Source organism: Limulus polyphemus, unplaced genomic scaffold, assembly GCF_000517525.1.
Source record: "Limulus polyphemus unplaced genomic scaffold, Limulus_polyphemus-2.1.2 Scaffold651, whole genome shotgun sequence".
Lineage (NCBI taxonomy): Eukaryota > Metazoa > Arthropoda > Merostomata > Xiphosura > Limulidae > Limulus > Limulus polyphemus.
The window spans coordinates 162,542-176,461 of record NW_013666261.1 but is presented as its reverse complement, the minus strand read 5'-3'; the positions used below and the strand labels follow the sequence as shown (position 1 = coordinate 176,461).

Genomic DNA, 13,920 nt, shown 5'->3' with positions numbered 1-13,920 from the left:
ATACAAGTGCTTTTTCAAATTTCAAGTAGAAAAGTGTGAAATTAAGTTTTTTATTTATTTATTGAAGAACAGCTTTTTGCATTTAATGCTTTGTTTTATACGGGAATGGAAAAAAAAAGGGGAGTGAGGCTATAATCAACAGCAACTCAGTTTTATAAACATTACAAAAGATTAATTAAATGTGGAAAATTTGCCTATTAAGAATAATTACAATTATTTTTTCAAATATATATCCATACGTCTATAGATATTAAGAGTTTTAAAATAAAAGTCTGCAAAGGTATTCTTGTAACTATTATAAATTTAACCTTGAAAAAGGAATTTTTCATTTCTTTAGGTTTCTTTTCTTTAACAATAAGGTATATGCATATTAAGTTTATCAATGAAAAACAATACTTGAAACATTTGAAGTGTGTGCTTACTCAGTTTGTCGGTAATACACTAATACATGAAGCATGTAGAGAGAAAGCGAATATGATTCGTCTCGTGACGTCCGCGAGTTGATTGCGCACGCTTCGTTCCAAACACGCGAGGCATTTAAAAACGCTTTATAAAACTTTGTGACTGTAGATATTAGAATGTTACGCTGAGTTAATTTCAGTAGATTATAGAGAAAAGGCGTTTTTCAAAAACTGAAACAAAATTAATCTTAGGGCATAACTAAGGGGCTAACACGTTTCTTTCAACGATGTCAGTAGAAGCACACACACACACACACCGAAACATTGATTATATTAACTCTTGATTCTTTTGTCTGTTACTGTTAGTCACCTCAATAAACATTACATACCTTCAACATAATCACCGTTATTAAGAGGAAGATGTCCAGGACTTCCTGCTAAATAACTCTGAACACACACGCAGGTAGCACCAGGGTGTATATTCCTCTCAGATACTTCTGTTTCATTTGTAGCACCATCTGTCCTCAAAAATAGCAATTAACTGAATTATTAATACAGTTAAATCAATCGGGTTAAAATAATGATAACAAATAAATAAAAAGTAAGTAAAAAGAAAAAAAAATCTGATAAACAAAAGACAGACTATGTTCGCCTGAGCAATATTTTAGATATACATGTTGGTAAAACTGCTTCTGAAAAATCTCATTTCTATTTTATCAATATATAATGTACTCTTTAATTTATTGGCCCAATTATCTGGTTGACCATAACATCTCATTCACTTATTAGTGGAAGTTCTTCACCAACGATAAACTATTACTAATGATACCTAGAAACGGTAAAAAATAACGAGATCGTACGAAGTAGAACATTCACTTGATATTTTTTACTAGTTTAATACAAAGTACCCTGTGATGTTGAAGGGTTTAACTGTTTAATTTATTATATAAATTTTACCGAACTTCAAATTGCCATTTTTATGAAAGCTTGAAATTATTGATTAAAATGTCTTAAATTTTTTTACATTTAATTATATTGTATCTACTGATATTTATATATTATGAACTAGTAAGAGCTGCTTACTTAGGGTGACAAATAATATTTAAAAAGTGCAAGACCTTGATTGTCTCCTGTACATCTAACACTATATAAAGAATCGTTGGCTGAAGAACAGTTTGAAAGTGCTTTGATCGAATAAAGATTTCTTATAATACCGGATAAAAAGTACTGAAACTAAACTCATAAAATTTCAAAATAGCATTTTTTAGAATGCTTCTTTTCAGAACAAACGCTTCGGAAAAAAGGTAATACCTATAATAAACCTGATTTGAATGCTATGAAATATAAACGAAATCAGTTGAAGCATTCCTATTTTATATATTTATTGTTACCAGGAAACTTTTAAACAAAATTTCCCATAAAGATACTATTTTTGAAAAAAAAATAATAACATTTTTTCTGTAAAATTTTTTCATCTAGATATATATATATATATTTCACTAAAATTTTTAATAGTACAACGTTTTGTAGACTATTTATCAGTGAAAACAAATCAACTTTATGGTAAGAAAAAAATAATTTATCCTGATTATGAAATGCTTTTATTTTTACGGAGTAATTAGGATTAAACAACTGCTATAAGAGTGACAGTCAGATACCACTATTCAATATGACAAGAGAAGCCCAAGAGTTGTTGGTGAATACTGTTGACTTTCATACTTCCCTCTAGTCTATCAGTTCAAAAGCCCCCCCAGTGGCACAGCGGTATGTCTTCGGACTTAAAACGCTAGAAACCGGGTTTCGATATCCGTGGTGGGCAGAGCACAGATAGCCCACTGTGTAGCTTTGTGCTTAACTTCAAAACACACACACACACACATACATCAGTTCAAAATTAAATTAAGAATGGCTATGAACAAATAACCCTCATGTAATCTCCCGGTGAGTCAGCTTATAGCTTACGGAATTACAACATTAAAATTCGGGGCTCGATTCCCGCGGTGGAAAGAGTCCAGATAACCCATTGTGTAGCTATGCACTAAGAATACGAACAAATAAACCCTTATGCAACTTAGTGCAAAGATTCTACAACAAATAAGCAAAATTAAACATCTTGTAAGTTTGGAATTTATCATCCTCGATTAAATTTGTTTGTTCTGTTATCGTGCGCAAAGCTACACCATGGGATATCTGCGATGTGCCAACTATGGGTATCGACTGTCAGCGTTATAAATCCTAAAGCTTACCACTGAGCCATTAGTAGACGCACGATTTAATAGTTTTCCTAATGATATTGATATCAATAAGTTCTCTATGACACGATTCAGTCAGGTGGAATCGTGAAAAATCTTCATTCTTGTACTTAGGTCATACATTAGTAGATTTATGACTTAACGACTTAACTGAAGCCTCATAAAACCAAGTTTTAAAACGTACTCTTGTTGCATTTTCAGTTTAAAAGTTGAAGCTTAAGCCTATTATTTTAGGAAATTTGTCAATATGTTTAGAAGCTCAAAAACTGCTTGTCGTACTAAATGAAACTTGCTATTTCATCTTTGTTCTTTTGAGCGCTTTAAAGTAGGTTATAATCGAGAAAGATATGTGCGTTTTCTTATAGCCAAGCCACATCGGGCTCTCTGTTGTGTCCATCGAGGGGAATCGAACCCCTGATTTTAGCATTGTAAATCAGGAAGACTTACCGCTGCCCCACCGGGAGACATAATCGAGAAACACGGGAGTCGAACACCTGAAATAAAATATACACATATTGCTTTTTAATACTATTTTACGTGAAGAAAATATTCAGATCAAGTGCCACAAAAAGTCACAACTGTATACTGTTCGCCCCCCAATGGCACAGCGGTATGTCTGCGGACTTTCAACGCTAGAAACCGGGTTTCGATACCCGTGGTGGGCAGAGCACAGATAGCCCATTGTGTAGCTTTGTGCTTAATTTCAAACAAACAAACTATACCGTTCATACTTATATAAAATTATAGCAATAAACAATTAATGACAAAAAATGATAAAATCAATATAAACAAATCACCTGAAAATATCTGAATATTTAATTAAAAGTAAATCGAAATATAATAAAATACATAATAATTGGGCTGGGCGTATCGCAAAGCCTAAGGTTCGAGTGCGTAATATAGAGCTGAATATGTTGCGGATGATATTAACTAGCTGCCTTCTCTCTGTTTAGCAGTTCTAAATTAATGATGGTTGTTTACTCCATGTTTTACTGTTATATATAGCGCTTTTCTAGTTGAAAATACCAAAAATCAGGGGTGAAGTTCTGCCGGTACTCACCGGTACTTATTTTTTTAAGGCGGCAGTAGTACCTGGACTTATTTGAGCAGCTTTGTCATTTTTTTTATGTTTACACGTAGATTTTATTTCTTTTTCAAAAACAGGTCCACTTCACCCGGCTGACTCTCAGTATCCTTTAAATAAAGGAAAACTGAAAGAAACAAACAAAAAGTATTGAAAAAAAAAACATTGTTGTATATTTTTTTTCAGGTGAGTAAATTTGTTTGGTGGCTTAAGAAATAATAAAAAAGTAAGCGTCGAAATATTTGTGAAAGTCCGTTCTAAGTTAAATTAAATGTTATTTATTGAATGTAAGAAGATAATAAGCCATAAAGCAATAGCTCTCTGTTATACAGAATCGACTCATTTATTTTAGTATTCGCAAACAATTAAGAATAAAAGTATTGTTGTTTTCTAGTTGCTCACATTTTCTTAACATATCTGATGAATACACGTGATCACTTTGATATAAAATGCTTATATTTTGATGAACGACATGTGCACCAATATAACTGATCATTTTCTAAACTCCTCTTTAAAACACTCACATTTACAGAACACTCATTTGTTTGCATATACGAAACTGATTGTTTGATGTAGCAAATGATTGCTTTGACTCTATATAGAGCAAAAAATATAAACTCGTCATAGTTAGTTTGTGAAACAAATAGTAAGAGCAAAGTTCTCTCCTGCTTTTAATACGGTGTGAAAGTGGGTGCCTATGTAGTACGAGTATTGTTATAATGGTATTTTCTTTCACCACTTTTCAAATACATCATAATCTACCAGCAGTGGCAATAGAAAACGAGTGCGTTCTTCTTTTTTGGAAAACTTTGGCTATCTAACTGACGGCGACAGACCGAGAGGAACTTCAATCGGACAGGCTTGTGAAAGGCAACAGATGTCAGACTGTGTTCCAATTGATTGATTCCTTCAACAGTGATGAGGAAGGTCATTACAAAATATTTTTTTCCAACAAGGTACTAAAGTTGCTGGTGGTGGTCTAATGAGGTGGGTGAACATTCTCATGGCAGGGATGGTTTCCTTTGATTTCTTTCGAAGGATGAAGCGGGGGGAAAAAAACATTCAACGTGTACCAGAACATTGTCGCCGATTATCTCCAGTCCAATATGTTGAATTTCCATCCTGACAGAAAAGGGATCTTTGATGATGACACTGCAAAAATTCACTACACTCGTGTTGCACAACAATGGTGTGAAGAATAGAACAGTCACTTTATCATCTTCCCTTATCGGCATAACTACTGGGTCTCAGCGATTTGGCTGAACATTTCAGGAAGAACTTACACGTCGCATTCACCACCTTAATCTTCTAATGACTTTTGTCTATTAATTGTAAGTTATACTCCTGGGCGAATAAAATCCAATCCAATATGACACCTTCTACAGACTCTGTGATGCCAATTTCAGGCTATTATTCTGATAAAAAGTGGCTTCTTTCCAAAAACAAATCTCACTTTATACGGATGGCACTGCTTTCTCCCAATTCCTTTTTATCTCAGTATTTGTTTGTTTTCTTAGAATTTTGGCAAAGCTACACAAAGGGTATAGATGTTCTTAATTTTGAACAAGTAGATTACAAGGAAAGCAGCAGGTCAACAACACCCACTGCCAACTTTTGGGTTGCACTTTTCTGACCGAACGCTACAAGAACGACAGTCAAGTCCCACTATACTTACGGCCCTAAAGTGTAGAGCTGGTTTTACGGCAACAGGACTCGAACTATTAGCCCTGTATTCACAGTCCGGTCACGCTAACCTACTAGGTCATGCCCGGCTCTTTAGCTTAGAAATTAACTAGAATGAAATATAATTTTATTTTTAAGGAACTCTTAAATTCAACTCACTTTCTGGTTCTTCTGCTGTTTCTTCAGTGGCCGAAGATTTAGATTCGGTAGCAGCTTCAGAAGAAGGCTTAGCACCTACTACATTTCTGTTTTCTGTAGCAGTACGTACCACGGTACTGCTAGGCCGTCGTCGTGGGTTAAAACGAGGAGTATCTCTGTATGGAACTATTTGAACAAAAAGTGGCCTTGTTTACTCCATAATCTGCTCTAATAAATCTTTAATTCTTTAAGCTTTAATTCAAAACAAACAAGTATTCACGTTTGTCCGTTATGAATGATACACTACAATTGTACAATATAACGTGAACCAACACAACAAATCAACATTCAAATATTCTAATAACCATGATGAATATCAGCTAAATTACTTAAGCACATTTTCAAGTACTTACTGACATCATCCGTCTTGTGGCTTTTGATCAGCTCTGCAAGCTGGAGGTTACCTGCTATCACAGCAACCTGATAGGGGTCTTGATTGGCGTAGTTTAGAGCTTCTTTATCCACACCACGAAAAAGCAACACTCGAGCACATTCTTGTTGATCATTTACTGCGCAGATGTGGAGCGCTGTGTTTCCACTCGCATTCTGACAGTTGAGATCGGCACCGTAAAACAACAACAGTTCCAAGTGCTGAACGCTGCCATGTTTACAAGCCTAATCGGAACCAAATTGGTTGTTTAGATCTCGAATTTATACCTATTTTCATCTGTAAGATTCTTGCTCCAGTAAGAGCTTATAGGGATAGCTAGTAACTGTGCATTAGTTACTATTTTAATAAACTATATGAAATCATAAAACAATATTTCTATTACTCTATTTTAAAGGAAGTCTGGAATGAATGATTGGAAGTTTCGTTCTTCACTCAATGACAAGGTAAACAGTAACGATCAAATACTGTGTAATAATTATCTTCAAACAAAACTAACTATTAATACACAGGCACACACATATATATTTATAAATCCTTGATTCTACAAGATCAAAAACCCTGTTGTGAAGTCACTTTTATCATTCATACGTCTTAAACCATCTTCGTTATGACAGCCGGGTTAACATGCTAAGCTGTGGAATGGAAGGTCCAAGGTTTGAACCGCGATATACCGACAAACATGCTCCATACAATTAGCTGTGGAACGTTATGGCTGTGGCAGACCATTTTGCTATTCGGTTAAGATAGCCGCAAACTAGGTGACTGGTGCTGCTGATTGGTTGTTCTCGTACTGGTCAACAGTTTTAAATTAAGGATGGCTATGCATAAATCTTATGGGTCTCTGACCTGGTATTTAATCGTTTTGTCACATAAGGTATCATTCAGGTTGATAATAAAAAATACCATACAAAATCTTCACTATGAAAGAGGAACCTGGAATGTTTATTTCTACAACTATCTAGATATTCGGTTTCAATTAAGGTCTCATACTTAATAAATAAGTATTTTTGAAATAATATCTTTCAAGCTCAGTATTTTGAATCATCTTTTTATCACCCAGATAAGACGGCTGAATAAAGTATACTGTCGATAAGTTGTTGAAATGTTTTTAGAATTTAAAGGAAAATGTTCTGAGTAATATGATTACTGATTTATCCACTTTTAGCATCTTTTTATGTTACGAATAAAAAATCTAAAACAAACCTGATGAACCTCCTGCCAACCTTGGAGGTCGGCTGTCCCAAGAACTGCGTGTTCATATAGAAGCAACTCGGTCAGTTGGTGGTCACTGCCATATACAACTGAATAATAAAGAGGGGTCAATTTTCGGTTGTCCTTGTAATTAGGAGAAGCTCCCAGATCTAAGAGAGTCTACCATGGAATAAGAATCAAATAAGAAGTTATCCAAATATACTCATTGCTATCTTAAAAAATAGCAATCAAACGTTGTTGAAATTAAATTATTATTTTTTATAGCGTAAACTATTCGGATGATTATTTTTTCTTGTTTTTCGAATGATGGTTAACATAACAAAAAAAAATGTTTTCCTAACAAATGAGAGCTCAGAGCTGGCAATGTTGATTACTGTGAAAGAATGTAAGAGTTTATGACTAAAACAATTTATAAGAGCTTCTAACAGACATGTTACAACCCCTACAATAAAAACAGGCTTATGACTAGCACATCACAGAAAAGCTAAAAAACGTGTTATTAAAAACCTATACAACGACTGTAAAATACATAAAATGAACCACTATATTAAACTATCTTAACACACAGGTGTCAGTCTTCAGAACAACCCTAGAAAAGAAATAAAACCTTGCCATTAGTGCCTCGGTGCTTCAGCGGTAAGATTACAGTCTTACTACGTTCAAATTCTGGGTTCGATCCCTGATTTGGATTGAGCATATATAGCTCATTGTGTAGCTTTGTACTATAGAACAGACAAAGTTTGTTATTAAAGCAGTTCATGAAACGTGTTAAACTTTTTGTACAGGTCTTTCGAATGTTTCGTTTGCTTTTAAATGTGCTTCTTTTTGTTTGTTTGTTTGGTTGGTGTTAGACACAAAACTACACAATGGGTTATCTGTGCTGTGCCTACCACAGGTATCAAAACCCGTTTTTTTTTAACGTTATAAGTCTTCATCTTCACCACTGAGTCACTAGAGGGCAGCAGTTTGAAAAAAAAAAGAAGCTAATTTCCAGTTTACAGAGATTTCAACTAACCAATAGGCATAACATATAATTATTTCTTATTAGAAAACAGAAGACAAATTAATAATTACTTATAAAAAAATTCTACATATTAACCTTCAACTATATCATAAACCAAACCCCGGAAATCAACAGTTATAAATTCTAGACTCAGTTTTAAATTATATAAGTACAGTTTATCTTCCTGATGACTCGCGAATCAACTTACTTTAAGTGCCTCGATATTATTTGCTTCCACTGCACGATGTAAAGCGCTCCGTCCATCTGGAGTTGTAAAGTCCAATCGCGCTCCTCCGTTGATTAATGCCATGATCACGTGACGAGGGTGGCGAAGTGTGGTCGACAGCGTGAGGGGAGTTTCTGGATGAATGTAAATCAAACCACAATATTAGTGTTAAAATAAAGTTTAATGATATTTTATAAATAATCAAACCCATTTCTTGAATGATTGTTTAAACTGGTGTGTGAAAAACTAGGTGGCTACCTTTCTCAACTTATCAGTTGTGTTAACTGAATGACAACATCCTCATTTTGCAGTATTAGCATTGCTTAAAAGACTTCCGCAAAACTAAAGTAGATACACTTTACACACAGGACTTTGAAAGTTTGGCTATAAGTAAATATAAATCTAAAGGTCACTAAGTCATAGACTCACGAAACCTATTTTGCTTTTAAACCTTACTGAAACCGATTCAACATCCCATTATTTTACAGAACAAAAATGCAATTAATATCAAACGCTGGTAACAAAAAAATTATTTTGATATAAATCCTAGCTTCTCAGCATTTTATCATGGAAGCTCATTGCTGCGAAAAACATGAGAATCTTTAAAAGCCTGCTCTTTATTTGAAGAACTACTTTAAAAGATTAAATATTTCTCGAACCTTCTCCCAGGATATAAAAAATACATTTTATTTATTACCAAGCAGCTGATTCTCGAGTTTTAAGCTGTTAGTATCTCCTTCAAGAACATTTTGTACGCATGTTGTTGTTATAGTTTCAGATTCCCTACTGATCTTGTATCTGGTTGAACGACCCAGAGACATTAATTTTCTAGAACTCTTTATCGTTATGACACAACTAGACAAGTCGATCATTAGCTCAGTGACACATTTCTGTGTCGATAAACCAAGCTTTCCCAATAATACAGAACGTGATGAACCTTGACTTAGGTAAGTGCAATTCTCCCTTTTATTTAAAATTTTTATTCTGAAGAAATACGAATAACAATGTTGCGATGAAAGGAATATAATGTTAACAATACTTACAGAATAAGTATTTAACTTTCTTAACAGTTCAATTCTATGGGAAAGGTAGACAAGTTAATACACTTGTTTAGTGTGAAATCACTTCGAAGAATTACCAGGTTAAAAGCAATGATTTTCTTCTATCTACGCTGTGTTAAAAAAGACAATTTCGAATAGCTATTTCGCCAAAACACAATTAAGATATAACAGTGGGCTCTTTTTTTTGTTTATTGCCCCCCCCCATTTAAAATGGCCTAGTGACCCCCCCTGGATGTGTTTGTGAATTGACATTTCTAACAAGTCAAAATTTAAGGTGATGCTTATGTGTCCATACTTGTGTCCATCGTACATTTTTCAAGTTGAATTTGTATAATCTCTATAACTTCCAAAATGCATAGCTACAATTTTTGTTTTCAATGTTCCTGTATGTCGCACCTGGTAGTTACCCTCCTCTACCACGAACTGTCACCATCAGTGATGAAGAGTAAAATGAATAGTTGATAACTCTGACATCACATACTTAATACCATGTTGAATTGTACTCTGTAAAAGGTTGTGACATGCGCACTTTGAACCTCACCCGTGTACATATGGTAAAGGAAGGTTTACCTTCCGGAAACTCCTTGTTATCGAGATTATTGTTTGGTGAGTTATCTATCCCCCCCCCCACGTGATGTTTTAGTATAGTGAATTCAGTGGGTTGATGAATTTATACTAAAACGATTTTGCATATACAAATCAACCACTCACATGGCTACTGCAGCCAATATAAAGTTGCGGTTGAAGAAATGTATCAACACTACACTTTGACATTGTTTAGCCTTTAATGGGTAGATTGGTGCTACCGAAAATTGATCACTTTTGGAAAGGGTATTTAACAGCCCTTCCCGACTCAAGATATTCATAAACCCAGTTTATAAAGGTGTGTTCAAAGCGAGGATTTAGAATTTCGAATACGAAGATACCTCTTGTAGTTAATGGCATTGGAAAATATATATATGAATCAACTTTTGACAACAGAACCAACCACAAAGAAACCCGAAACAAGTTTTACATCAACATGATAAGCAATGTGTGGCGTTTTGTAACAGTTGGAAAAACACAAACACAAAGGACAGTGAAAAAAGCCATCCACGCGCCCCAGGCAACATAATAAAGAGGATTTCTGTCTGGAAAATCGACACAACTCACATGTACAAAAGTTGCTTTCACGACATACCTGTCCAACCGTCGCATAACTCAAACAGCTGGAGAATGGAACTTGCTATTCCATAAGAAGATATACCTACGGATTTCTGTGCGATCAGACTGTTGAAATAGTTGCTTGGAAACCACTATCCTCTTACACTAAATGGATTAAGAAAAGCATGCAGAGAGGTGGAGTAAGTTTTAGACATGACAACCTTACGACAGAGCATTTTGCAATGGAAACTACACTGCAGATTTATTGTCAATATATACGATCGATCGTACGATAAAGCATGACCGGACGTGGAGACGTGGACTCTATAGATGTGGTGAGACTTCAAAATCTTTCAACATAATGCACCCAACTCCTGTATCTATACCGCTTATACGCCAAACTACAGTATATACTACACAATAATTCATATGACATATTCACAAATATAATATACAGAAGATCGTTGTCGGTGCGGGAAAATGTCTCAGCAACAAAATATCGCTGTCTAGTGATATTCTGCCACTCTAAATTTCTTCTGCTGTCATGCTTTTCCGCTGCGATACTTTTTTCACAATACGAGTTCACTGTCGTAAAATGCCGCATTTTTTCGTGCTCTACCAGGCACGTTACTGAAGTGTGCTTTCGTACCACACACGAGTTTTATGCTAGCTCCAACCAATCGGGTGCATGAATCTTTTATTAAGTCATACAGCTCATTGAACTGTTTCTTAGAGAATCGAAATACCTCTTGAACCGTTTATGGTCAAGTTCACGTTCTTTCACCAGTCTGTTGTATTTAGTCTGGCATGGCCTGTTTGCAATCTGCGGGTTGCAGTATCAAAACCAGTCGACGAGCATGTTCACTCTTTCAGCCTTAGGAGCGTTATAATGTAACGGCCAATTCACTATTTGTTGGTAAAGAGTAACAGAAGAGTTGCCAGTAAGCAGTGTTGACTATTTGTCTTCCCTCTATCGCTTCCAAATTAGGGAAGGCTAGCTCAGATAGCTCTCGAGTAACTTTGCACAAACTTCAAAACAAACTGTAGTATTCCCCAAGTTCTTCTCTTTTCATCAGGGTCTCATGGACCCATAATCTGCGTTTTTTTCTGTCCAAGGCAAGAATCAGAAGGAGACCCCCTCGTTAAATTCTCCCTTTTCTGCCTCATCTTCATTGGAATTCCGGTTCACCATTCTTGGCCAGTTTGTCTATATTAGTAGGGTCATGACTTGTTTTGGAAACCGCCGACACGTGCGCAGTTCGCGTGGGTCCACCAGTTCCGCGGTATCTCGCCGCACTGTTCCCAGCTTTAGGTTGCTGGTCGCTCGTGTATTCAACAAGCTAAACACTAATATACATGCGTGTATATCGAGCAAAGATATTCTAGCACAAGAAGCAGGAAAATACAATACCTTATAAGGTAATACCATTCTATCTTTCCAGAATAAATAAACAATACAAAATGAAATAAACAGCAAAACATACACATGTGCACTTATTAGTTTAAATCCTCCCAATTTTTAGCAATGTTTCAAACCAATTAGTGTTTCATTCTTTCAGGAACAATATGTGTGTGTTTGAATTGTAAACTATAAGAATAAGGAATTTCAATAAGACTTGTAGCCTTGATAATGAAAGAACTGCGAACGCAGAAATGTTAATCAAGTTTTCTTTAAAAAAGAAACATTTGTATTCGAAACTGTAATAACTCTGATATCTCAGGAAGTTGTTCAAAGAAGTAATTACTCTGACATCGTACAGAGCTCTCGGGAAACTACCCAAGGTACTAATAACCCCAACTTCGAATTAAAAAGATCTCTAGAATGTTTTGAGGTAGATAAATACTTCTCACATAACAGTTATCAATCTCATTTTATCATTTTTAAGAGCACAAGTAATGAAGAGTAAATGATGTATGTCAGAAGAGATTGAGTGTTTCCCCCCTCAACTCTGGGAATGCCATTACAATTGAACGTTTTAAGTTGCAGGGTGTCGTCCCAATCTCTCACACGATGTTTTAAGAAGGAAGAGTCACCTTTGCAGTGACTTTGTATATTGCTTTCTGTCTGTATTATGACACTTCAAGCTTTTTTTTTTGTTCTGTTGTGAAAGTTGGTTCGGTGATGCAAGCTAATTTTCCAGTTTATATTCTATGTAACGATACTTCTAATACAGTTTCATTAGTTTTTCATTCCATCTTAACTTCACTGCATACCATAAGAGATAGTATTGGGACACTAAAGAACAACAAAGAACTTATCATAACAATAGTATTCGGACAATTAAAAACAAACAAACAAAGAATTTATCATAGCAATAATATCCGAACATTAAAAAAATAATAATAAATAAATACTATAACAATACTATTCGGACTCTCGAAAGGAAACAACAGCAAAAAATCTGCCATAAGGGAAAGTATCGGGGACTTGGAACAAAGGATTTTCTAAAACTATTAATAATAATTAATAGCCTTAAAACATTTCTTCGAGCATGAGCTGTCAAAATTAGTTAGCTAATTAATTTACAGCAATATTCTTGGCATGTTTGAACACTGATTAATGTCTATAAGAATGTTCAATGTGATTTAGTACACACATATATACGAGTCGGAAATAACAGCATATTAGCTATAACTGCAGTTTGACTTGAAAAACCAGTAGAGTTTATAATGCACCGAATTTGTTATTATATATTTATTTGAATATCAACGTTTGTTTAGAATAAGTTTATATATTAAAACATGCGTAGCTTATAGTGTTAAATATGTATTGCGAAACTCCCGCCTATTCTCCCAAGTTGTAGAAGATTCTCGACAGTTAAGAATCAACAATATATGTGTGTACGTAAACGTTTTAACTTGCATTGTTTAGTAATCTGAATTTTCTAGAAAATCTTTTCACGGCTATAAATATAACCAACGCGACGTGCCAAAAAGAGTATCTATTATTAGTTCGCTATAATCAGTGTGCTATAAACTTCAGAAGCTCTAACTGTGATTGTTATAACGCTTATCAATCGGAAAACTTAAAATATTTGACCAGAAATATTTGTAATTTTCGAACATTACAAACCATTCAACTTCAGTGGATTCACATCTGACATTACTAGTTTTTACGAAGACATTATATAAGTTCAACGGTGGAAAACTCAGCGTGTGTGGGAAAGGACAAAGCTAGCTAGCTTCCCGTTAAGTGAAATATATCTCCGTCAACTCGTAATCAACTCGCTCATCGTGAACCCGCGATAAGATATCAAGGAAGGTTC

The 13,920-nt window shown here is 34.9% G+C and overlaps 1 protein-coding gene across 2 annotated transcripts in view; it reads right to left on the bottom strand.

Moving 5' to 3' along the window:
* Positions 1-13,920, bottom strand: part of LOC106459712 — a 55,569-nt gene that overhangs the window by 27,629 nt on the left and 14,020 nt on the right. For both annotated transcript variants that reach the window (XM_022386245.1, XM_022386244.1), the window contains 5 exons: positions 8,433-8,584; positions 7,213-7,380; positions 5,972-6,233; positions 5,580-5,744; positions 791-919 (listed from right to left, as the gene is read on the bottom strand). In XM_022386245.1, the coding sequence (XP_022241953.1) occupies positions 791-919; positions 5,580-5,744; positions 5,972-6,233; positions 7,213-7,380; positions 8,433-8,584 (876 nt within the window). The remainder of the gene's footprint in view (positions 1-790; positions 920-5,579; positions 5,745-5,971; positions 6,234-7,212; positions 7,381-8,432; positions 8,585-13,920) is intronic.